Source organism: Trachemys scripta, chromosome 4, assembly GCF_013100865.1.
Source record: "Trachemys scripta elegans isolate TJP31775 chromosome 4, CAS_Tse_1.0, whole genome shotgun sequence".
Taxonomy (NCBI): domain Eukaryota; kingdom Metazoa; phylum Chordata; order Testudines; family Emydidae; genus Trachemys; species Trachemys scripta.
This window is the reverse complement of record NC_048301.1, coordinates 115,800,870-115,826,761: the sequence shown is the minus strand read 5'-3', so window position 1 is coordinate 115,826,761 and position 25,892 is coordinate 115,800,870. Positions and strand designations below refer to the sequence as shown.

Below are 25,892 nucleotides of genomic sequence, written 5' to 3'. Positions count from 1 at the left end.
CCAGAATTGGGGAAACTGCTTGGGTAATGTGGGGGAAACCCTGAGGAGAAGTCATTGCTGGGAACAAACAGGAAAGGACCACTGCAATTGCTTTTATTGAATCCCATCTTTCTGCCTGTGTTTCCAATCCAGGATGCTTTCTGGGCCTTTCACCTCAACCCCAGCTTTGTGCAAAAGTTTCTCAAGCCATTACTGATTGGAGAGCTCGCCCCAGGGGAACCTAGCCAGGACCGAGGCAAAAACGTGAGTAGCTGCAAACCCCTCTCTGTGGGCTCTATTTCTGGAGAAGAGTCTGGTCATGCCGCAATTTATCTACAAAGCTGCCCTCCAGGTTCCTGTGTGCAAAGCCACTACATATAATTCACAAGCCTTCTTCACTATAGACAGCTCTAGCAAGCGCAGGAAACTGCAGGGAAAGACACCCACAGTCAGACAGCTCTGTGTGGCCATGTGGATGTCCGAGTATTGACTTGTGCAGGGACAGGCAACACTTAGGTCAACTTCTCCTGACCTGCAGCACCCCCTGCTATTCTCCTCCTGCAGGCTTTCAACAGCTCTGCCTGTGCAGTTCAGGCCTGATCTGTGACAACTAAAGAAGAGCCCAGTTCAAACTCGCCGATTTGAACACTTGCAAACTTTGGATAAATATGGATCAAGATCTGGATCCAGTCTTTGTGGCTGGAGTTCATCTCTAGTCAACAACCCTGTTGCTCAAATTCTCATGACCCGGGTCTGCCCATCGTTCCATATTACATGTCAGTTTTGTGCTACGGACAAAAGGCCATGAGGCCATCAAAACGAGCCTGCTTGTCATCTAAAGCAGTTTTGAACTCTCTTCCATCCTCTGCTCCATACCATTGACCACGCAGCCCAAGCAAACACTACTCTGAACTTCATATGGACTTGTCCTGATTAGCTCTCAGCAATGGAGAAGTCTGTGAAAGTGGCCATGTTTGTGGAGTAAGTGGCAATAACACCAGTGGGTGAGATGAAACAAACTGCTCGCTCCGAGCATTGTGCTTATGAAGCTGTAACACAACAGGGCCCTATATCCACTCCATGTCAATGTGTCCAGCTCTATGCAAGTCCCAAATGTTCCATTCATTCATTATTCAGACCCTGTGCACTGCACAACTGACTCCTAAAGTGAAACCCTTTCTCTTCCTTATTGTTCTTTAGCCTACTGAGTTTATGACATGCCTGTTTCATGCACAATAGCAGTGACTACATTAACCTGCATTACCTCTTGACCTGCTTTCATGAGTGACTGCACGCTAACTGAACACATCCCAAAGAGAATGGAGCTGCCTTGGCACTATACTCTCTTATCAGCAGAGGTTCAGGGTTATGCATAAGTGAAGAGACTGAATTCTCTCTTCCCCAAGGAGAGGGGAGATGTCCCTTTATAGCCTATATGGAATGAATTACGGAGCACTGAGACTGGATAAATGGAGAGGTGTTGGACCAGCTGGTGTAAATCACCATAGCTATATTGACTTTAGTGGGTCTCGGGTGACTTACACCAGCTGAGGATCTGGATTTTAATTGTAATTCAGATGGTGGGATAAGACCCATCAGGGTAGGGACTAGGATCAGATTCCTGTGGGGGGCAGTATAGAAATTCTGAAGACTGCATGAGTACAGAGACTAATTCTTCTCCCATTCTGGGGAAGCTGATGACTCCAAAACAGGCAGGGGTTATAGTATGGAAGCCCAAGCCTGAATGGATACATTCACACATGTAAAGAAGGTGCATCTTAAATCCTGCATTTCCATTTTGCAGCCCCAGCTGGTGGATGATTTCCGGGCCCTGAGAAAGACAGCAGAGGATATGAATTTGTTCAAAGCAGATCCCTTATTTTTCTCCCTTTACCTGGGTCACATCATCATGATGGAAGCTTTGGCTTGGTTACTAGTTTCATACTATGGGACCGGCTGGATCACAACCTTTATCCTTTCCTGCATCCTTGCAACCTCCCAGGTGAGAAATGGCATGGAGTAATGGGGGTGTATGTGCTTCCACGACAGGTGACTGTCAGTGCATCCAGTCATTCAGAGCACCTCATACCGGGACTATCACAACACTCACTTTGGAAGAACATTCATGAACCTCATGCACCCCTCAGCCCCCTCACTGCCTTGCTCTTGCTCATAGGGCGCATACTCACTGCCTCACACTCGGATGCATTGAGTCCACTGCCTGTCTCACGTCTCCCTCCCATAGATCCAATACCAATTAAATTAATACAAAACTCTCCCCCTTCCATGCTTTTTCTGTGCATAGGACTGTGCATATTTCATACAGACACACAATACTTGCCTTCCACTCTGAGTGTCCTTTCTTACTTACCTTTGATTTCAAGCAGCCCTGTCACCCCTGGTCCTTTTTCCTCTGCAGGCCCAGGCTGGGTGGCTACAGCATGACTTTGGACACCTCTCTGTCTTTAAGAAGTCTAAATGGAACCATATCGTCCACAAGTTTGTCATCGGGCACCTGAAGGTAAAGGTCATTTGCTGGATGCCAGCACACACTGTGCAGAAAGGAAATGATTGCAGCAAAGGAGACTGGGGATCCACTCCATCCCATTTCACAGACTGTAGGTGTCAAAGCCATAAACCCCAGCCTGCCAGTCGGATCTCACCCTTTCAGAGGGAGCAGCAGCAGGGAGGAACAATTAGTGACAGATTCCAGGTGGAGTTCTTGGAGGCTCAGATAGGGGAGCCAGATCCTCAGCTGGTGTAAATCATTATAGCTCCAGTAACACCAATGGAACTATACTGATTTACACCAGCTGGGGATCTGACCCATAAGATTGTTAAAATGAAGCATTATACAATCTCCTTTACTCCCCATTCCCCCCACTTTCCCTACATAAAGCCCGAGTAATGTGTTTATTGATTAAAATGACCACCCTGACATCTCTCACCCATTTGGGACAATTTTATAACTTCAGTCCAGGATAGGGTCCAACACAAGAGTCCTATACAATATAGCTGGCAAAACGATCCACCTACAGCGTGGAGTCTTGTACGAAGGGATGGAATGGTAGGCATTATTAGATGCATATTTAGTTTGGCCTTGGCCATTTTAACCTCAGGCATGGAATGACCGCACTAGCAATAAAAAGTATTAAAAGGCAGCAGTGAGACAACACTGTGTCCAGACCCAAGGTGGGGCATCATCTATTGAAAACCACAGCAACAAGTAACCTCCTTGGCCACAGCTCTGTTCTCACTTGTGACGGTGTCCCTCTACTCCTCTTGAGGCCCAGCTTGGGTGGTACTGACCAGACATTTCCCAATTTGCAAGCAGCACAAATAATGCTCAATTGCTACCCAACCTGCTTTAATGCAAGAAGAGGAAATAGGCAGTCCTAGCAGAAGAAGCCCATTCTTCCTGGTGTATAAAAAGGGATTAAATATGGAGAGTCTCATTTGCATGGACAAGGTTAAGCAAATTGCCAGATTTGGGGTCTAGATAAATTTTTTTCTTCAGGGCACATTTGGCAGTATAGAAAAAAACGAGGAGGCAGGCAAAATATCAGAGCAGAGAGATGATATCTCAGAGAGAGAGATCAGCAGGGATCTGGGGTGAAGAGGCAGGATTTCCCTTCCTCTAGAGCACTGAACAGAGGATAATCTTTTAGGATTAGATGGGCATAGCCTACATGATACAACTCCTTTCCTTCCAGGGGAGAGGAGGGGCAATGTTGGACCTTTGCCCATCTCACAATTCTCTGTGTTCCTCCTTCTTCACTTTATAGATGATCACTTGCAGATCCTGAACAGGGAACACCAAAAAAACACAAAGCAATTTATTGCAGCAATCTAAAAACGAGGGCTCCCACGTTGCGGTTGGCTATTCCCTCACTGCCAGCTTCCCAACAATGCCCCGTTATTCATAGCAACCAGAGCTCTCAGATTGCCCAGTCCTGGGACAACCGGTTTCCAACATGTGTAAGCAGGGGCAAGTAACCTCTGAATGCTCATTAACATGACTAAACTAAAGGCAGCTTTGTGAGATGGAGGCTCTCTGTCCACTCTGAATTCTTGGAAGCAGCCAGCTGCCCATAACGGCTTATCACCAGTCACAAGGCAAGTGCTTTGCTGGCCTTCTGCCCGAGCATCCTTGGCAGTGGGACAACTTGGCACTGTGTTTCACAAGTGCCAGAGGGAAATGAGGATATAGGACCCTTATGGGACACGGTCCAGTCCTTTTTTTTTAATACTCTCCATTGAAACCTTCTTAGACACTGGAAAATAATATTTCTTTCCTGGCCAGTTTTGTCTTTTTTCCATTGGGCAAAGAGGGATTCTTTTCATATTCTTTCTTCCATTGCATAAGCCAACACGGCTTTGCCTGCTTACATCATTCTTGACATCATCAATGAAATGGGTGATGACACTGAAGACAACAGAGCTCTGGGTAAAGGATGCTGTTTATCTTTTGCTTCCCCTGCTGGTGGGATGTCTGTCTGCCTGTCTTTGCAGCATATAAATATTAGGAGTTACATGTAAGCAAGGCTAACTTCTTTTTTCTCAATGTGAGTAGCATTTTTTTTTAATGATATACTAATCCAGACAGATCCAGATCCTTAGCTGGTACCAATCAGTCTGTCAGAGCAGAGGATTTAGCCCTTTCACTCTCACAATAATTTCACAGGTAGCTAAGAGTTTGGACATAAACTATATGCCATGGGCAGTTTAGAATATACAAGTGAATGAATATCATAGCCGGGGGTCATCTCTCCATTAGCGGGAACCATGCCTCCCCATTTACTAAACATTTCCTCCCTCTTCCCAGGGTGCCTCAGCAAACTGGTGGAATCATCGTCACTTCCAACATCATGCCAAACCCAACATCTTCAAGAAGGACCCAGATGTGAACATGCTGCATATTTTTGTCCTGGGAGATTCTCAGCCCGTTGAGGTAAGACAAGGAAGTGGTGTCTGCTGGTGGGCTTTAGAGAACTTTTTCTGTGAGGACAGAGGTTGATCAGTGTCTGGAGGATCAGACCTCGGCTCTTAAGACTTCATCTTTGAGGAAATGTTCCCTGCATCTATATTTTCTGACAGGAGTTTGGATCAAAATTTGAGAAGATGTGAGGGCCAGAAAGTTCAGTGGTCGATATAATTTCTCATGCCCGTTTTCAGCCCAAAGGTGATCATATTTTTAGGTAGCTTGAGAGCTAGGGAATGAGAATGAAGAGAATGCAGAAATAGGGAAATTTTCATCCCATTGTTCTGAGATATCCAAGTGTGGATAAAATGGTGCAGAATACTCTTTTGCTGACTTAACACAAACAGGGTTTCTTTCTGATATTTCCAACTTGTCATCGGTTTATTTCTTCTGTGAGGACAGGTACCTCTTGTGAGCAGTCAAAGCAAATTCCTTTAAAAAGTTGATCTAATATTGAAAGAAATGCCTTACTATATTTGTGTACAAACAGGAGTCCTCACTTCATTGGAGCCTTGGCAAATTCTGTTTAGAGCAGATTGCATGGTTACATCAGAATAATGGTTTCCTCTTGTGTCTTCTGCTTGGGGAAAAACACGAGGAAACTCTGGGGGGCGGGGAGAGGAGAGACCTACATTAATGCAATTGTAGTGCTGATGTGTTAAACACCAAAGGCTTGGTTGTACTTCATGCCCTTATAGGGGCATAGGGGAGAGGAATTCCCCATGTGTGCCCCTGTATGGGCATTCCAGGCTTTGGGTCTGGTCATGCCGGGGTAAAAGGTGCTGCATGCTTACTTACTTCCCCACTGGAGCAAGTGGGGGTGGGGCAGGGAATAAGTGAAGCTTTGGCTACATTTACCAATCCACCACCCAGCAGAGCTGAGCCAGCCTAGCAGGGTGAATGGTAATTTACTGCCAGTATATTATACCCCTGAAGCAAGCGGGGAACACAGAGGGAATTGCAGCTCCCTGAGATGTAATTCCTTCCTGGGGCAAATCAAGCATGGGCGGTGTCCTTGGGACACAACCTAGTCCTGCAAAAATCCATACACTCAAAATACAGGGGGCCAGATATTGGACTATGTAAATCCATGAAGTCAATGGGGCTATATTGATTTACAACAGCTCAGGTTCAGAGCCATGGTTCCCAAGGCAACTATGAGTCAGTCACACTGCACACAGTAACTGTATCTATTAAGGTAATGCAATTAAATCCAATTATCTGGGGCCACAATATTTACTGTCTGTATTGTACAAAAACCTAAGGGAAGGGTATCGTAAAGATCAATAGTGATATATGACGTATCAGCATAAGGACATGCAGCAAAAAAAGCTTAGAAAGCCAACGTGTGGATCTGAAACACCACGGCAACGGCATTTTTAACAAACAGAATATAGGAAGATATAAAAGAAAATACTGGTGCACACTCATGCCACCACAACCCACTTCTAGGCCACAAAGAAGCTAATTCCAAATACATGATAGAGAGGCTCCCTAAAAGATGAGTTACCTGCACAGGTACTGAGAGTGTTCTATGAAGACAGAAAGGTCTAGCCATATGTCACTGAAATGAGTGACCCTGAATGGACCATAACAAACCACTAATCAACCATTACACTATGGTAGCTAGATATCAGGAGTCAGATCTTCAACTGGTGTAAATCAGTGCCACTCCACTGATGTCAATGGAATTTGCCGATTTACACCATTTGAAGAGCTGGCCCCTGATAGCTAGGTTTTGAGGATGATGGTCCCATCACTGCACAAATAGCTGAGCAGAATGTGGGTGCTTATAGCAATGAAGGAATTGGTTCTGTCTTCCAAGATGAGTGTATGAAGTATGAGCACTATATCAGTGCTTGGATGTGCCTGCACTCTTGTATATTGAAACCTTACCCTAGTGCAGCCTTGCAGAACTTGGATCGCACTTAATTCCCTTCTCATAAATCTGTAATTCCTGAAATTGCCAGTGACCCACAGGCCATGTGAATGTATTACTGGTGAAAGGTGTTAGCCTGTTTGAACTCGGATGAAGACATGGAACAGGTCCCTGGTGATGCCCCTCAATCAGAGGGAAGGGAACAAAATGGAACAGGGGTCAATCAAGATGGAAATGAACAAGGAAGTGGGGAGAAATAGTAAGATAAACAAGTAAGAGGAGAACACAAGTGTGGGAACACTGTCCAGAGAACCCTAGACAACTGGTGACAGGGAGTGGCCTATTTCCAAGTCTGGGGTGGTGAGTGGAGGCCACCAGGAATTAAAGGAACACCCCTTCAGATGAAGGAGGTGCCAGAGGTCCCAAGTAATCAGTTGACAACAAAAGAAGGAAACAGGAATGAGCGTGCAGATCAAAGGTTTAAAGCAATGGAACCCCACATGGGGACACTGAGCTGAGAACATCAGACAACTGGCAATGAGTATTGGATTGATAGCACAGGAAACTCTCCCCCACCCACAGAACAGTCAGCAGCAGTCCAAGCTTCCCAACACTGCCCCATCCTTGTGTGAAGAAGTATTTCCTCGCACAATGTACAGTCAACCAATGGAACTCATTGCCAGGGGAAGTTGTGAAGGTCAAAACTATAACTGGGTTCAAAGAAGAATTAGATAAGTTCATGGAGTATAGGTCCATCCATGGCTATTAGCCAAGGTGGTCAGGAACACATCTCATGCTGTGGATGCTGGGAGTGGATGACAGGGGACGGATCACTCAGTGATTGCCCTGTTCTGTTCATTCCCTCTGAAGAGTATGTCATTGGCACTATCAGAAGGCAGGATACTGGGTTAGATGGACCATTGGTTTGACCCAGTATGGCCATTCTTATGCCTTAACCCAGATGGGAGGGATCACTCAGAAGGGAGAGGGCTTTTCAGACTATATGACCTAGTCAATCTTTGGCCTCTCTGCTGCCACTGCCACCTACCATCACTATCAATTGGTGACAGTATTTTGTGACGGGGACACCCTGTCCTCTGGAAACTAGATGGAAACCCTAGATTTAGTTCACATACTGGAGACTACCAAACAGCCACTGATCTGATTCCTCACTCACTTGTGCATGCCCACTCTTTTTATGGCCATTATTGTAATTGATCTTGACTGCCATTACTACTGATGTTGCTAAGAAACTTTATCCTCTGATTGCTGCAGACCTGTAGTGTGATACATTAACAAACTGTAATAAAAGCGATATCAGCCAGTACTGCACACAGGATTAAAAGCTGTTACTTCTGCACAGTTTGGCTGAGTTACAGATGCTGCGGGGAGACTAATTATGAATTTCTGATTGTCGGTATACTTAAATCTCAAACTTAACACTGCAGAGGTGCAGTTTTAATGGATTGAATTGTACCTTAGAGTACATTGACACAGCAATAACAATAAAAAAATCCTGCAGCAGCGAGTCTCAGAGCTTTGGTTAAGTACTCGGCCTTCTGAGTCACACTGTGGGGCTAAAAATAGCAGGGTAGATGTTCAGGCTTCGGCTAGAGCCTTGGGCTCAGGCTGGAGCCCAGGCTCCAAGACCTGATGTGACAGGTTGGATCACAGAAAACCCCTTGGGGCTGCCAACTGATGTGCCAAGACTACTTCTGCCCCTGCTTTCCTGCCCTGGCAGCTTGGGACTTCAGTGCCCTGCCTGGTCTGAGCCAGACCCGCTAGCCTGCTACAAATACAGACCCAGGTCTGAACCACGTCCCCTAACAGCTGTAGGCTTAATTGAAAGCAGCTTAAGAACTGTTCCTGTCTTTAACACTCAGATGCTCAACTCCCAATGGGGTCCAAACCCCAAATAAAGCCGTTTTACCCTATATAAAACATATGCAGGGTAAACTCATAAATTGTTCGCCCTCTATAACACTGATAGAGATGCACAGCTGTCCCCCCCCCCAGGTATTGATATATATTCTGGGTTAATTAATAAGTAAAATGTGATTTTATTAAATACAGAAAGTAGGATTTAAGTGGTTCCAAGTAATAGCAGGCAGAACAAAGTAAATTACCAAACAAAATAAAATAAAACATGCAAGCCTATGCCTAATACAGTAAGAAAACTGAATACAGATAAAACCTCACCCTCAGGGGTGTTCCAGTAAGCTTCCTTTTACAGACTAGTCTCCTTCTAGTCTGGGTCCAGCAATCACTCACACCCCCTGTAGTTACTGTCCTTTGTTCCAGTTTCTCTCAAGTATCCTTGGGGATAGAGAGGCTATCTCTTGAGCCAGCTGAAGACCAAATGAAGGGGTCTCCCAGGGGTTTAAATACACTTTCTCTTGTGGGCAGATACCCCTTCCTCCCCCTATGTAGAATTCCAGCTACAAGATGGAGTTTTGGAGTCACATGGGCAAGTCACATGTCCACGCATGACTCAGAACTTACAGATAGCAGCCATGGTTCACATGCCACCTTGAACGTCCTCAAGTAGACTTCTTATGTGGATTGGAGCATTCCAAGACCCATTGTTGGTTAAGTGTTTCTTGATTGGGCACTTAATTTGCACATTCCTTTCTCAAGAAGCTGACCAAAAACTTTACTAAGGCTACTTAAAAATCAAGCAAGTACACAGCCAATATTCATAACTTCGAATAGAAAAATGACACATGCGTACAAATAGGAGGAATAGATTCAGTAGATCATAACCTTTACAGAGATATGTTACATGGCATATGTAGCATAAAACATATTCCAGTTATGTCATATATACATTCATAAGCATATTTCCATAAAGCCTTAGGGGGTGCACTGTCACACCTGGGTCTTGGCTTCAGCCGAAGTCCGAAGATCTAAACTGCTATATTTAGCCCCAAAGCACAGGCTGATCAAGTCCAAGTCAGTTGACTGAGCTCTGGGACTCTCTGCCGCTGGATTTTTTGCTGTGTAGAGGTACAATAAAGTACATTAGTTGCAATTACTGTACCCTGGCCTCTCATTGATATGATAGCAGGGCTTAGAGGCAGAGACTGAAATCAGCCTCCCATTGTGCTAGGCCCTGTCCCTACCCTGAGGTGTATACAACCCAAATAGATAAGACAGAGAAAGGGGAGGAGGAGGAGAAAGGACGAATTATCATCCCTGTTTTTCAGATGGGGAACTGAAGCACAAGGAAATGAAATGGCTCAATCGAGGTCACCCAGGAAAGCTGTGTAGAGCTGAGAAATAGCCTCAGATCTCCTGAATCCCACTCCAGTGCCTCACCCATTAGACCTTCCTTCCTCTTGCCCAAAGGATCGTTATGACACTCGTGCATGTTTATTAGAGCTGGTTGATATTTTTTCTTCAAAATATTTTATTTGATGAAACGTGGCTTTTGACTAAAAATGTCACAGTACCTTTTCAGTGTGGCCACAATTTTCCATTTCTTTCATGAAAACTTGAAGCCAGAACCCATCCATTTTTAGACAACTTGATTTTCAATGAGACTCAGGCTCCTAAGTGCCTATGTCACTTTTGAAAACAAAACTTAGGCTCCTAAGTCAGTTAGGCATTGAAACACTGAGACCTAAAGGGAAAAGTCGACCTAAGCTATGCAATTTGAGTTATGTGAATAGCGTAACTCAAATCGATGTAGCTTAGATCTACTTACCATGGGGTCCACACTAGGCTGTGTCGACAGGAGACGCTCTCCCATCGACTCCCCTTCCTCTTCTCAATCTGGTGGAGTATCAGAGTCGACATCCAAGCTATCAGCGGTCGATTTAGCGGGTCTTCACTAGACCCACTAAATCGACCCCCGGTGGATTGATCACCACAGCATCAATCCTAGCTATAGTGTAGACAAGCCCTGAGTGGAGCAATACCTTTAAAACTCTGGGCTTCAGTCTCTCGCCCTCAGTTCCCCCTCTGTAACAGGAGGATAACAGCATTTCCTTATCTCTAGTACATGAAAGACTGAGAGGTGCTCAGGTACTTTAGTAATAGGGACCAAATAAGTACTCAAGATAGATGATTTGAAATGGGAGCTTGCAGCTAGTGTACTTAGGGAAGTCATGATTAAACATGTATTAGCAGGGCAAGATCAACCCTGACAACAATCAGTTAACGCGTCTCAAAACATGACCTATTTTCCTACTCTAGACATAGCCTTGGAGAAGGAAGTATTGTATGCTAAGACAGCTTTCTGAGGGCTTGCTCCTGCTCCATGTAAAGCAATGGCAAAACCCTCATTGCCTTCAGTAGGGTAGGATTAGGCCATAAATCTTCAGCTCTGACTAAAGAGAGTTAACCAGATATAAACAGGTGTCATTGAGAGTCTCCGCCCAAGGAGAGTTTTCTCATATCCATGGGTGTAATGAGCTAAGACAGTTCTCTGTCATTTGTCTCCCCCTCCAGTATGGCAAGAAGAAGTTGAAATACCTACCTTACAACCACCAGCATGAGTACTTCTTCCTAGGTGAGTATGACCCGGCCCCCTACACTTCCCTATATGGTGAGATAGAGGGGATACATCTTTACCTTGCGGCTCCCTTTTGCCTCAGCAGAGTTATTCTTCACTTCCTAACTAATCCCTCCCTATCCAGGGCCCACTATCCCTTTCACAGCTTAATTGCAATAGAAGCAGGCACCTCAGTTCCTCCGTGACAGCATCATTGAGATCCATGGATCCTTACCACCACCAAAGAGGCTAAATTAAGTGAGGCAAGTGACTAAGGCTAGGAGGCAGCCCCCAGTAGATGAACATGTCAGCAGAAGTCCTGGGCTTGCTCATTGTTGGTCTAGAATCTTCTATACCAGAAGGTGAGCAGGACATGGAGGAAATGCCTCCTCTCTTTGCTGAGAGACAGTAGCAGAGATCTGGTTTCCCCTTCACAAGCTCTTGCCTCAACTCTTACTTTCAGGCCCCCAGCATGTCTGTTCACCTCATGTTACACACCTGTCTCTCTCATCTGCTGTCTTTTGTTTGCCTTTCAGTTTTCCCACCTCTCCTCATCCCCGTGTACTTCCAAATGCAAATCATCATGACCATGATCAGACGCAGGTTCTGGGCGGTGAGTGAAAGGTTGTCTCTGATCTGTGTGTCAAACCATGTCCCACGTGGATGGTGGAGAGAACCTTATCTGGGGAGGGAGAAAAGAGGCTTCTGTCCACTCTGTAAAGAGAGCTGGCTTAAGGAGGGGTGTTGGTGGGGGTGAGGGGAGGGTACGTTGCCTCTAATGCATTATCTCTTCTTTCTTTCCCTAGGACCTGGCTTGGGCCTTCAGTTATTACATGCGCTATTTCATCATGTACATCCCTTTCTATGGAGTTCTGGGATCCCTGTTTCTCCTCACCTTTGTCAGGTAGGAGACACTGCTCTCCCCTCCCTCCAGACATGGGCCCCACCCATCCCACGTGATGAGCGATGTCAAGCGAACTCATCTATGCCATGCCATTCTCCCTCATTAATCAAGATTCTCTCCCCTCATCTACTCCAATCTGTGCTACATCACACTGCTTTGACAAGCTTCTCTTGCCTCAATCTCTGCCAGAAGATTCGATTTTGGTATTTAGTCTCTCTCATCATCAGGAAATCCCTATTGGTGGTGACGGCAGGCAGAGATGAGAATCTCTATTCCCTCCTTCCTTCCTCACTCATCCCCACCCATGTAAAGCTCCCACACTGGGTCTAAGTCACCTGAGGAATTTTGGATGTGATTCCTTCCAGAGCCCCTCCCAAGTCAGCTGGAAAGTAACCCAGGAATGAGGCATGGAGCTCCCTCCTCTAGGGACTGAATGTGCTGCCTCCACATTACGCCCAGATCCTGCCCGCTCAGGGAGCAAGAAGTCAAATGCTGTCCCCCACGGGGATCCTCTGCATGTAGCATGCTTTGTTGGATGGTCCCTGGCCAAGGCACTCACAGATCCTTCATTTTACACCCTAGTACAGAGACAGTGCTATGACTGACTGGACTTATGTTCCAGACCATAGGATTGTATTGACATCTCCACCCTGGAAGCAGTGACTGTGACTGCTAGCTCATGTCCAAAGGCTGACCTGAATTTAGTTCCATTGTTAGTGTCCTTAGAAAAATAATGTTTTAAAAGAATTTTTGCAAAACTGTGTAAAAATCTTTACATTGTAGGATCGGAATTTCACCTCCCATGTTATTTTAGTGGCTCTGATCATTAGTTAGGAAAAATTCCCATTGATATCAATGGGCTTTGGATCAGGCTCTTAGAGAAGCATGAACTTCAAAAGATTTCATTAAGTCATGATAAGCATCCATATGTTTAAAGGTTTAGCCAGCCTCTTTTGTGTCAAATCCAGTTGAAAATCTCACAGTGGCAGACGCTGTAGCTAGATTTCCCATACTACTTTGTTTCGGTTGGATCACAAATGCAACAAGACCTGCTTTTCTCCCAGTAATGTGGTTAATGAAGCATCACCAAGTGTCCTTAAAATTGCTTATTTAAATGTAAGACAATCAGGAAAGAGTCCAAGGAGTTTTACAGAGCAAACCAGCATTCTAATCAGTTATGAAATCTCTCCCTAGCTGCTCTCTCATTGGTCAGAGAAGCCAGAATTCTTATACTGAGTTACCACTTCTACTCAGGCTGCAGATGCAAGCTCGGATAAAAGCATTTACTTTTGATGTGAGCCCAGGCATTTCTAGCCAGCAGGAAGACAGCAAGTTCAGATTGTTCTGATTAAGCTATTTGGCCCATATTACCCTTCAATTGCTGGATTAAAACACCATGCGAAACAAATATGGTGTATAAAAACCCCTCTAGGCCAACATCAGAACCTTAGAAAAATTCTCAGATCCTTCTTCACGTGCATCACTCTCTTCTTTAATTTTGGGGTGAAATTTTTGTTGGTGAAAGATTCTGGCTAGGCTAGACGAGTCTGGAGACTGAAGTCCTCTGTTTCTTCAAAGAAGAAGTTCAAGTTCAGAACAAGGATAGCCCTGCCAAAGTCCCTCTCAACCCTGGCCTAGAGAATAGGCATAAAAAGAGAGTTCTGTTTCCATGGTCTATTCCAGTGGTCTGCAACCTTTTTACACACAAGATCACTTTTTGAATTTAAGTGCAACCCAGGATCTACCCCGCCCCTTCCCTGAAGCCCCGCCTCACTCACTCCATCCCTCCTCTCTCCGTCGCTTGCTCTCCCCTACCCTCACTCAAGTTCACCGGGCTGGGGCAGGGGGTTGGGGTGCAGGGAGGGGTGCAGGGGGTGTGCTCTGGGAGGGATTTTGGATGCAGGAGGGGGCACTGGGCTGGGGCAGAGTATTGGGGTGCAGGAGAGGGTACGGGGTGCTGGATCTGGGAGGGGGTTCAGGGCTGGGGCAGGGGGTTGGGGTGCAGGAGAAGGTTTGGGGTGCAGAAGAGGGTATGGGGTGCTGGGTCCGGGAGGGAGTTGAGGGGAGGGCACCCACCAGGCAGCACTTACCTCGGATGGCTCTGGGCAGCAGCGCAGCAAGGCTAAGGCAGGCTTCCTGCCTGCCCCAACCCCATACTGCTCCCGGAAGCAGCCAGCATGCCCCGGCAGCCCCGGGGGGGCACATGGTTCTGCACACTGCCCCTTCCTGCAGGCACCACCCACGCAGCTCCCATTGGCAGCAGTTCCCCATTCCCGGCCAATCGGAGCTTTGGGGGCAGTGCTTGCAGGCAGGAGCAGTGCATGGAAACCCCTGCCCACCCCCACCTCCAGGGGCCACAGGCCAAGAGCGTGCTGGCCACTTCTGGGAGTGGTGCAAGACCAGGGCAGGCAGGGAGCCTGCCTTAGCCCTGCTGTGCCGCTGGACTTTTAGCAATTGGAGATCATGATTGACTGGCAGAGGCTTCAGGATCAACCAGTCAATTGCAATCAACTGGTTTAGGACTTAGGATGGAAGAATCCCATGCACCACTACAGGCTGGGGACTGACTGGCTAAGTAGCAGTTCTGCAGAAAAAGACCTGGGGATTTCAGTGGATGAGAAGCTGGATATAAGTCAGCAGTGTGTCCTTGTTGCCAAGAAGGCTAACGGCATATTGGGCGGCATTAGTAGGAGCATTGCCAACAGTTTGAGGAAAGTGATTATTCCCCTCTATTCGGCACTGGTGAGGCCACATCTGGAGTATTGTATCCAGTTTTGGGCCCCCCACTGCAGAAAGGATGTGGACAAATTTGAGAGCGTCCAGTGGAGGGCAACTAAAATGATCAGGGAGCTGGGGGACGTGACTTACGAGGAGAGGCTGAGGGAACTGGGCTTGTTTAGTCTGCAGAAGAGAAGAGTGAGGGGGGATTTGATAGCAGCCTTCAACTACCTGAAGGGGAGTTCCAAAGAGGATGGAGCTCGGCTGTTCTCAGTGGTGGCAGATGACAGAACAAGGAGCAATGGTCTCAAGTTGCAGTGAAGGAGGTCTAGGTTGGATATTAGGAAAGACAGGTGGGGGAGGGATAGCTCAGTGGTTTGAGCATTGGCCTGCTAAACTCAGGGTTGTGAATTCAATCCTTGAAGGGGCCATTTAGGGAACTGGGGTTAAAAAAAAACAACTGTTTGGCGGGGGTTGGACTAGATGATCTTCTGAGGTCCCTTCCAACCCTGATATTCTATGATTCCACTAGGAAGGTGCTGAAGCCCTGGAATGAGTTACCTAGGGAGGTGGTGGAATTTCTGTCCTTAGAGGTTTTTAAGGCCCAGCTTGACAAAGCCCTGGTTGGGATGATTTAGTTGGGGTTGGTCCTGCTTTGAGCAGGGGGTTGGACTAGATGACCTCCTGAGGTCTCTTATATCCCTAATCTTCTATGATTCTATGGTTGGTGACCACGGGTCTATTCCATTCTTGATCTCTTTGCTAAGACTGACAGCCAGAAACCTAACAATGATTGGGGAGGAGGGTGTTGTGAGGAGAACACATGTCCACCAGGAAATTGAACAGATCAGAAAGGTTCATTCTGAGTGAGTGTTTCCTGGTCAGTTCTTATTTTATCCATACTCGTGGCCCATCCCTGTGTATCACAAACTAAGGGTTTCAGAGCGGTAGCCATGTTAGTCTGTATCAGCAAAAAGAACGAGGAGTACTTGCAGCACCTTAGAGATGAACAAATTTATTTAGGCATAAGCTTTCATGGGCTAAAACCCACTTCATCGGATGCATGCAGTGGAAAATACAGTAGGAAGATATATATACACAGAGAACATGAAAAAATGGGTGTTGCCATACCAGCTCTAACAAGACTAATCAATTAATGGAGAACTGGAATTAATTTGCAAATTGGACACCATTAAATTAGGCTTGAATAAAGACAAGGAGTGGATGGGTCATTACACAAAGTAAGAACTATTTCCCCATGCTAATTTTTCCCCTACTGTTACTCACACCTTCTTGTCAACTGTTTGAAATGGGCCATCCTGATTATCACTACAAAAGTTTGTTTTCTCCTGCTGCTAATAGCCCACCTTAATTGATTATTCTCATTAGAGTTGGTATGGCAACACCCATTTTTCCATGTTCTCTGTGTATATATGTTTTCCTACTATATTTTCCACTGCATGCATCTGATGAAGTGGGTTTTAGCCCATGAAAGCTTATGCCCAAATAAATTTGTTAGTCTCTAAGGTGCCACAAGTACTCCACAAACTAAGGGGTGAATCAAAGCTTGTAAAGGCAAAGTAGTGTGAAAGAGCAATCCCCCAGTGAGAATGAGAGATCAAGGGAGATAGCCACTAAGGGTAATACAGTAAGGTATCCTAATAATCATGTTAACACCTAGATCTAAAATGGAGCTCCAATGGAGCAGAGCTGATTCCTTCCATTGTCCAGATTCAGAAAGCTGCCTGCTCCCTCAGCTTGGGAAATACTCCCCTAGAATCCTATGCCCCCTCTGTGTACAACATGGCTGCTGCCTGTACACCCCTCTCCCCACTCCCTTTGCTATCACTGTTGGCCTTACCTGCACTACCCTATATGAGGATGGCAAGATGCACAGATTATATCCTGATCAGCGCTGTGAATGGTTATGCTTCCTTTTGAAGGTTTCTGGAGAGTCACTGGTTTGTGTGGGTCACACAGATGAACCATATTCCAATGGAAATTGACTGTGAGAAGCACAGAGACTGGCTCAGCGCTCAGGTAATGGCTGGGATATTAATGTCCCATAATAGGTTAGAAATTCACTTGCCCTTCAGAGAACAGCTGGATTATCATTGACTACCTGGCCCCAATGTTTAGTTTGAAAGCATTCCTCATTCAGGTCTGGAGAAGTGCAAGGTTCAAGGGGCTTCACAACAACCCTCCTTCATAAGTGTATTGGCACACAGGTGTGTAAATCAGAAGTAACTCCATGGCATTCAATGGGCCAGAGCCTCAGGTGTAAATCAGTTTAGCTTCTTTGACTTCAGTGGAGATATACAAGGCCAGCTGAGGACCTAGACTCACCAAATATGTACAACCAGAGGAGGAGATACCATGCCTCTTACCTGCAGTGTTCTAAGATTAATTCAGCTCTCACTTGGCCTGCGTCTCCTCTCCATTATACTGGTGTAAATCAGAAATAGTTCCAATAACATCAGTAGAAAGCGGGTGTAGCTGAGTTGAGTAGGAGATGGATTCTCCTACATCAAGTTACAGTATCTACTGTCTACTGAGGCCCTCAAGGGATAGCTTTCAAAGTCTGGCAGTCACCATCTCTCTCTTGGGTCCAGATCCAGTAAACGCTTAAGCATTTGCTTAGCTTTAAGCATGTAAATAGTCCCACTGTAGTCCACTACTCATGTGTATGACGAGAAGCACATGCTTACCTGTTTTGTTGGATGGGGGATTTGGAGAAAGAACAGATCTGACACTGATGTGATTTTAAGCTGAGTTGTTTGGAAACGCCTATTGCTCATGCAGTCACCATGCAGAATTCACTGCCACAGCTTAGCAAGGAAAAGAATGTAAGAGAATTTTAAGAAAGACTGTGTAATTGTATGCTCATGAATCCCAATGGTAGCTATGCCAGCTAAGCAAATGTTCCCAGCCTGTTGAAACCTCATGCTTCAGGGTTCAGCCGATGACCTGTGTGCAGCTGGGAAGGTAATCTTCCTGTTCCCTTCCTTCCATCCCCTACCTCCCACAAAGTCGTAGTATTACACAGCTGGCTGGATGTACAATGGCCTCTTGTTTTGCCTGGCTTTGACACACTGGGTATAGGGTGTGTTGAAGGCAGGATACCAACTAGATGAAACTGAGGCAGTATGGCAACCCCTATGGTGCCTCACACGTGCAGTTCACTTTCCGAAACTTGAGAGAATCCCTGATCAAGCCTCTCTGGTGACAGAGACGTGGAATTGATGCCTTGCAGCCTTCTCTCCTTCCTAGGTTAGTGGAGCCATGCAAGAGGATGTGGTTATTCCCTAAGGAGTGGGGGAGTTGATCACTCTTCTTTTAGTGCCCCCAGCCCTCTCTGTCAATCTGCCTCTGGTTCAGAAGGGATGGACGTCTCAGGAGCAATTTGCTATTAGAGATAGGGAGGTACTATTATGATAACTAAAAGAAGAACAGAGAGGGATCTAAACGAGTGGGAACACCCTGACATCAGCTCTGTTATCATGAAGGACAACCTGCAATGTGATGTGCTGCACATCTTGGAGCTAGGAGCCAGGAGCCGTTTCCAAGATAGGCTGAGACTATGAACACCCTAGTAGTTTAACTGGCCTGGCACCATTAGCCTCTTTGTCAGTTACCAAGGTGGTCTTCCTGGTCTCAAGCCCCAGGGTGCATCAGGGGACTATACAGTAGGTCAGCAGAGGCCAGATGGGATTGGTCTAGAGCAGTATAGGGAATACAGCTAGTGCAGGAGAAGTCGCATAAGAGAATATTTCATCCAACAGCTTGGTAGTGCAGTAAGGTGCACACGACTGCTTGGTTTGAAGTACCTCCTCTGCCTTCTGCAGCATGCAAGAAAAGCCTGCACCAATTGGCCCAGGCTTCATTAAAATTCACTGTCGGCATCTTGTCTTTGCAGTTGGCAGCTACCTGTAATATCGAGCAGTCCTTTTTCAATGACTGGTTCACCGGGCACCTGAACTTCCAAATCGAGCACCAGTGAGTATGGGCTCAGGGGGATGGGAAGGAATCTTATGGACACAACCAGGTCACCACCTGGCCAGTCAAGGCTGGGCTTGGGGGAGGGGTGCAAGCATTATGGGGCAGCAGTAAGCAGGGAAGGAAAAGGGACCTCAGGAACATCATGCATGAAATCAGAAGAAACAACTGCAGTCATCCTTTCATTTCACCACTAAACACAAATATCTTTCACCTGTTACCACCAGCAAATTCCCCTTTCACCCTCACAATCTTAATTTAGAGTCTGATTCAGGACTCATTGATTAAAATGGCCATTAAATCAGGTCCTTGGGTTCATTTGGTTTGGAGTGTTTCCTTTCAATTATCTGAAGGGGGGTTTCAAAGAGGATGGAGCTTGACTGTTCTCAGTGGTGGCAGATGACAGAACAAGGAGCAATGGTCTCAAGTTGCCGTGGGGGAGGTCTAGGTTGGATATTAGGAAACACTATTTCACTAGGAGGGTGGTGAAGCACTGGAATGTGTTACCTAGGGAGGTGGTGGAATCTCCTTCCTTGGAAGTTTTTAAGGCCCGGCTTGACAAAGCCCTGGCTGGGATGATTTAGTTGGGAATTGGTCCTGCTTTGAGCAGGGGGTTGGACTAGATGACCTCCTGAGGTCCCTTCCAACCCTGATATTCTATGAGTCTATGATTCTACTCACTTCAGTAATTCCCTCTACCTCTTCCCAGCCTCTGATTTATGTAGCTTTAATGCAACTGCATAGGACTATCTGCAGTTCTAGGTACCCTAGTTTAGCAAAGATGTCAAAAGATAAGATCAATTATGCAAAATGCTGTCCATGACAGTACAAAAATTAGTGGAGAGGTCATATGGAGTAAGACTGAAGGACCCGGAAGTTGATTTAGGGAATGAAAGAGAACCTAACAGAGCTGCAGAAGATAATTCTTTATCTGTTTGTCTGGGCTATGAACTTCCAGACAATTTAGCTCGTCAATAGACAATTAGTTGTTGTCCAAAGGGAATGCAACTTAAGTTGCAGTGGGGGAGGTTTAGGTTGGATATTAGGAAAAACGTTTTCACTAGGAGGGTGGTGAAGCACTGGAATGGGTTCCCTAGGGAGGTGGTGGAATCTTCATCCTTAGAGGTTTTTAAGGCCCGACTTGACAAAGCCCTGGCTGGGATGATTTAGTTGGGGATTGGTCCTGCTTTGAACAGGGGATTGGACTAGATGACCTCCTGAGGTCTCTTCCAACCCTAATATTCTATGATTCTATGATTCTATGACAGCAATCTCAGTAGATCAAGTGAGATTTCCTCACTCCTTATTTTTCTAGCACTCCCTGTTTTCTAATCTGATCTTTCATTCTTTTTAAGTACGTTTTTGTTTTGGGGCATGACAGCAGGAATGGGAATCAATACATTCAATTTTCAAGAGCATTTCTTTAAAGGGGGTACTTCAAAGCTTGGATTTCTCCCTCTCGCTCTGTTCTGTCTGCCTGCTTTGCTTGGACAGAAGTAGCAATTAGCCCTAAGAGGAAGCAGAAAGTGTCTGTTCCCAGTGTCTGTCGTTAGGTTTTTCTCAGGCTCTCTCTACTTCTTTATTCAAGCCTGTTTCCCATGATGCCACGACACAATTACTGCAAGATTGCCCCACTGGTGAAGTCATTGTGCACCAAGTACGGAGTCCACTATGAAGAGAAATCTCTCGGCAAGGCATTCATAGACATTGTTGGGTAAGGGGCCTTCAGTACTACTCATGGGTGTATGTAGCCTGTAGTGCCAGTGCCAGCCTTCCAGTAATCTCTTGTCTATTTTACTATAAAAAGCTCTGTTCATAGATACCTGTGCCTAGAGCAGTGGCATCAGAGCTGTAAAATATTTGTTTGGTGTAGGAGTGATAACCTTTTTGCACCAAACTAAAAAGCATCTGGATTTTTACTGTAGAAATGACATAGCTCCATTGACTTCAGTGGAGTAACAACCATTTCTGAGCCAGATCCCCAGTTACGTAATGTCATAGAGAAGAAAAGGACAAAGCTATCTGAAAAACAGCAGGTTCCAGCTCTCTAACCCACAGACTCCTTCCACCCTGGCCCTCAAACAAGGAGAAATCAGGAGTGACTTGCTCAGTGATTACCAAGTCACCACTGAATTCCCCCAAGAGGTGTTCATCCCTTTCTAGCACCTTTCGTACCATGCTATTCAGGTGGCTAGCCCTTTAAATCAAGTAGCTATGGGCCTAACGTAGCCATTTTGCACCTGACTCTTGCAGACAGCATCTTCCTATTGCTCAGCTGACATTCCCAAAGAAGTGGCACATCCTCAGGATGGGGGAAATAGGTGGACATTAAGACAAAAGGCCCAGATCTTGAGCCACACTGAGTCCTGTTTGTGCCCCTCCAGCAGCAGAGAGGGCACTTCAAAGCACACATATGCTCAGGATTTATGTGCTAAAGAAGCAGTTGAGGATTACTCCACCATTGCAGAATCCTCAGCTGGCAAAGAGTTAGCATCACTGGTTCTGTACCGCCTACTCCAACGCGGGCCTGTTGGGGGTGGGAGGGGATGTGGAAACAGCATGCTGCCGTAACAGCCTCTAAGGAACCAATCTAAGCTGGCACAAGTTAGTGCAATCCTTAAAAGGATGGAAAAGTGGCAGCAAACCACCTTTGCTCTTCCCACCCCTCCCCCCCGCCCTCAGATGCATCAAGCTCTGATGCACAGGGGGATTCTGCCAGATGTTTCTCAGGACAGTGGCCACATGGTTATAACACAAATTCTCTGAAACCATGAAACATGGGTGTTGTCTGAATTGTAACTAGAAGGAGTTCCTGCTGCAGAACATATTGAGCTACTTTCTGGCACTTTGTATAAAGTCCTCCTACTACAAAGGGCAGGGTACATAACACTCAGTGGAAACCTCCGCACGCTCAGAGAGAGACAGATTCAGGTAGCTTCATTCCCCACTGAAGTCAATGAGCCCACCTATGGAGTAAGGGACTGCGATTCAATGTCAGTAAGAGTATCACAATCTGGCCCATAGTGTCAGCCCAGCCAAATGCGGCAGCAGCAACCTCCTGTGTACAGTGAGGAAGCGCATATAGACCTCGTTTGGGAGAGTAAGAACCAACAGTCCTCTCAGTGGAATTCCCCCACATTCACACAGCATCACTTCCAGGCCGTGCATGGCATCTCCAGCTACCTCGTCTCATTGAGAGGAATATTTGATCCATAATAGCCCAAATCTGTTGCATTCTCCATGTCTGATTGTCTTCAGAGAGCTGCTGTGGAAGGGAATTCTGTATGAGGGGTGATGCAGAGGAAGAAGGGGGGAATTCTTGTATGTGTGCAGCTTGTTCTGCGTGGTTAGGCAGGGATAGTTCCAGTGTGTAGAGCTACAATTTGTTTTCTTTTGGGTCAGCTCCTCAGTGGGTGTAAATCAGTGTAATGCCCATGAAGTCTGTGGAGTTAATCTGATGGACACTACCTGAGGATTGTGCCCATTGTGTTTTAAGTCAAGTTGTGTATGGAGCGAGATAGGCACCTCGTCTCGCTTTATAGACCCAACGTTCGGAAAGGACTATTGACCTCCTGAGGAATGATGGTTGGATTCAGAAGTGAGCAATGCCTTGCAGAATCTCTGTTCAGATAGGCCGGTGAGTCCTGCTTCACTAATGCCTCTCTTCTCTTTCCATAGGTCTCTAAAGAAATCTGGACATCTCTGGTTGGATGCCTACCTCCATAAATGAAACTGCATCGTAGTGGGGAGGTGCGAGTGATGGGGGAAGGACCATGTGTTTTTGTTCTTTTGTTTTTTACTGTCAGATTTTCAGCCTATATCTGTGTGCACAGTTGGAGGGGAGTTTCCTGTCTTGTAAAATGCTACTGGGGGGTGGAGGGGGGGCGGTTTAAGACACCTTTTTAAACCAGAGGGATTTTTAAATGTGTTTGGCACAGTCTTCAGAAGATGAGTTAAAAGATCCATTTCATACCACCCGGCTGGAAATTGACCAAGCTGAGTGGAGTTTTCTGTTTTGAAGGGGGAAGATGAGAGAGTGGGGTAGATAACCAGAAGAGCAATTTCTTCCCTCCCCTCCCTCTTCCTGAGCCATTCACTGCAGCCCTAGCCTCAATCCCACACACACACAGGCACTTGATTCATAAACATGATCAGGCCAGCATCAAAGAGCTTCTGCATCTGTTCCAATATTTACAATCCCAGAAACCCCAATCAGTTTACGTCCTTTTCCCCCTTCTGATGCTGGTGCAGAGGAACAACAGCCCAGGATTGGATTGTGTTTAAAAACAAAAAAACCCAAAAGCCTGTTTGATCACCCACAGAACGGCGAAGTCTCTTGGCTGCGCTGCCTGCTGCATCCTCCCTGGAGAATTGGGAGGCGCAGCTGTGAGCAGCAGGTGCTGCATTATTTAGTCTGTCTGCCTCGCTCAGAGCCCTGCTGTGGCTTTGTCTCTCACTCAGCCTCTTTCTCTCTCTGAGCACAGCGCTGCGAACTCCCGCATTAGCTTTGCTGGGACTCTACACAGGCACAAGTATCCAACTGCATGGGCCTCAGTGCTGGATCAGGCTCTGTGTGTGTTTTTACTGCTCACCCCTGTTTTCAGGGGTCTGCAACTCAGCTCTGGGCTGAAACAGCAAGAGGGATTTAACAATCACTTAGTCAGGTTTTCTTTCCATGTGGCCCATTAACACTGCTGAGATGTCTGCTAACTAATGATAATATTGATGCATATAACAAATTGACCTGCCCATTGCAGATGCTTTATTGTGCTCTTTGGGCGGGAGAGGTTGCAGCTATTTAACACAAATACAGCAGAGAACCAAGCTACCCTGGTTTTACATTTGGTGTGAAACTTTCCATAGAGCACTGAGAAATGTCTTAAATTGTCTAGACCTATTTTCTGTCTGATACACAGTTACCCAAGAACCATTAGTGGCTCTAGTGGAGGGTAGTGTTCAGTTGGTTCCGTGACACACGGCCCAATCCAAAGCCAACTGGTAGCAATAGAAAGTCTTCCATAGACAGCAGTTGGCTTTACATTAGGCCTGGAGACTTTAATTTAATACAGTTGAAAGCAAGACAGATGTGACATTCCAGTAATATTAAGGGCCAAGGTTTCTAAAAAAAGGCCTCTAAACTTCTGCCCATCCCTCATTGCTTGTTCAAAACCCACATTTCCTTGTGCAAAATAGGTATTTAGTCATGCAGTTACCTAACAGCAAGTTTGCAAGCATATCATTAGGTCCCAATCCCACAACTGCATCTCCCCAAGCAGATCCTATCACTCAGATCAAGGCCAGCTCCAGGCACCAGCTTGGCAAGCAGGTGCTTGGGGCGGCCACTCTGGAGAGGGGCGGCATGTCCAGCTATTCGGCGGCAATTCGGCAGATGGTCCCTCACTCCCACTTGGAGTGAAGGACCTTCCGCCAATTGCCGCCGCAGATCACGATAGCGGCTTTTTTTTTTTGTGGCTGCCTGGGGCGGCCAAAACCCTGGAGCCGGCCCTGACCCAGATGGTGCTCCACTAAAATCGACAGGGCTCTGCCTGCCTGGAGGCAGCTGCAGGACTGGGGCTTAACACTTGAGAAAGTTTAACCCGCTTTAGAAAATGTCTCCCTGAAGATCAGATTTTACTGCACTAAAGCCAGGAAATTCATAGTGGACATTGTAATTTAACCAATCCACTGATGCCTGAAGTTTGTAGGGGACTTTAAATAGTTGGGTGATTATACACACCCTGTTGATTGCAATACTTAAATATCACCACAGGTGGTTAGAATCAAGTTTTATTGTCCTGGTGGTGTTTCAGTTTCAACCAGACCTTGAACACCTTTTATATTGCAGTCCCTGGGGTTCCAGTCTCTAATAGCATAATTAACAGTATCCTTCTGTATTTTGTAATCTTTTTGAACAAGGTAGTAATGAGTTAGCATGGGATTGTGGAAAACACCATTGAAACTGCCTTAATCTCAGTCTCTTTTTAATTCAATGAATGTATCTCACTTTCTCTGCTCCAGGAGGGATGAGCACAAACATACTGCAGCACCTGCTTTGCAGTCTTCCAAACAGGCAGCTAGCTTTTCGAGAAGATTCAGATTCTTTGCTCCTCCAGTTCTTTTTTCCAAAACAAACTCTGAGTTTGGCTGCTGCTTCCTCTGGGCTCTGGCCCCTTTCTCTTTGCTGTCTGTCTTGTTGGAATGTTGTCCATTTGCATGGTAAACGTCCAGAGGAATCTCAGGAGAGTGGTGACCCAATAGACCCATCCCAAACCAGTAGCCTTATTCTAGTCACGTGCTTTTGTAGTGGTCATTGATCAGCTTACTGGAGGGACTCGTGTTTTATTAAAAGAATAATGCAATTCCAGTAGGGCACCCTGCATTGCCAATGCTTGGGAGATGGCAGCTATCACTACTGACAGCTGTAGAACCTCGGAACATTCTAGAAAAGCAATGGGGCTGGGCACCATGCAGAAGGAAGGGCCAGTCCTTAAACAGAACAATTGTTTCATTTGTCCTGAGCAACAACAAACAAAATCATAAAGGGAACAAGTAGGGACAGGCAAGTGCCTGATATTGGCTCTTCCCTCTCACCCAGGCAAGCTGGGTGCTTTAGATCAAACTATAGAAACATTCTTGTTCATGGAAAACTCTGAGTCACTAAGACCTGCAAAATAAAAACTATGCCATTTTATAGTTGGGAGAGATTTGAGTGTCGTATTGTTACGTCTACTGGGAGATGAAAGTCCTCTCTCTACAGAGGATCAAGTCACTGACTCCACCATAACTTGCAAGTGTGTTTATCTTACTTTATGTATTAATGTAACCTATGCCTGCTGAGTGTGGTGCTCTAGTGGCAGCTAGACCACCTAGAGATTAATGAGTCTGCTACAGCATTGGCTAGGAGGCATGTGGCTTTTAGCTCATGCAATACAGGTTCATG

General features: G+C 46.1%; 1 protein-coding gene across 2 annotated transcripts in view; it reads left to right on the top strand.

Annotated features, from left to right (window-relative positions):
- The window catches only part of FADS2 (fatty acid desaturase 2), a 41,898-nt gene extending 16,250 nt beyond the window's left edge, over nt 1-25,648 (top strand). Inside the window, exons 2-12 of one of the 2 annotated variants that reach the window (XM_034770540.1) lie at nt 133-243; nt 1,784-1,981; nt 2,399-2,500; nt 4,805-4,930; nt 11,292-11,352; nt 11,871-11,947; nt 12,141-12,238; nt 16,900-16,996; nt 18,873-18,952; nt 20,541-20,666; nt 22,631-25,648. In XM_034770540.1, the coding sequence (XP_034626431.1) occupies nt 133-243; nt 1,784-1,981; nt 2,399-2,500; nt 4,805-4,930; nt 11,292-11,352; nt 11,871-11,947; nt 12,141-12,238; nt 16,900-16,996; nt 18,873-18,952; nt 20,541-20,666; nt 22,631-22,682 (1,128 nt within the window). In that variant the 3' untranslated portion in view covers nt 22,683-25,648. The remainder of the gene's footprint in view (nt 1-132; nt 244-1,783; nt 1,982-2,398; nt 2,501-4,804; nt 4,931-11,291; nt 11,353-11,870; nt 11,948-12,140; nt 12,239-16,899; nt 16,997-18,872; nt 18,953-20,540; nt 20,667-22,630) is intronic. The other variant, XM_034770541.1, reaches the window with a different exon arrangement.
- Nucleotides 25,649-25,892: the final 244 nt, after the last annotated feature.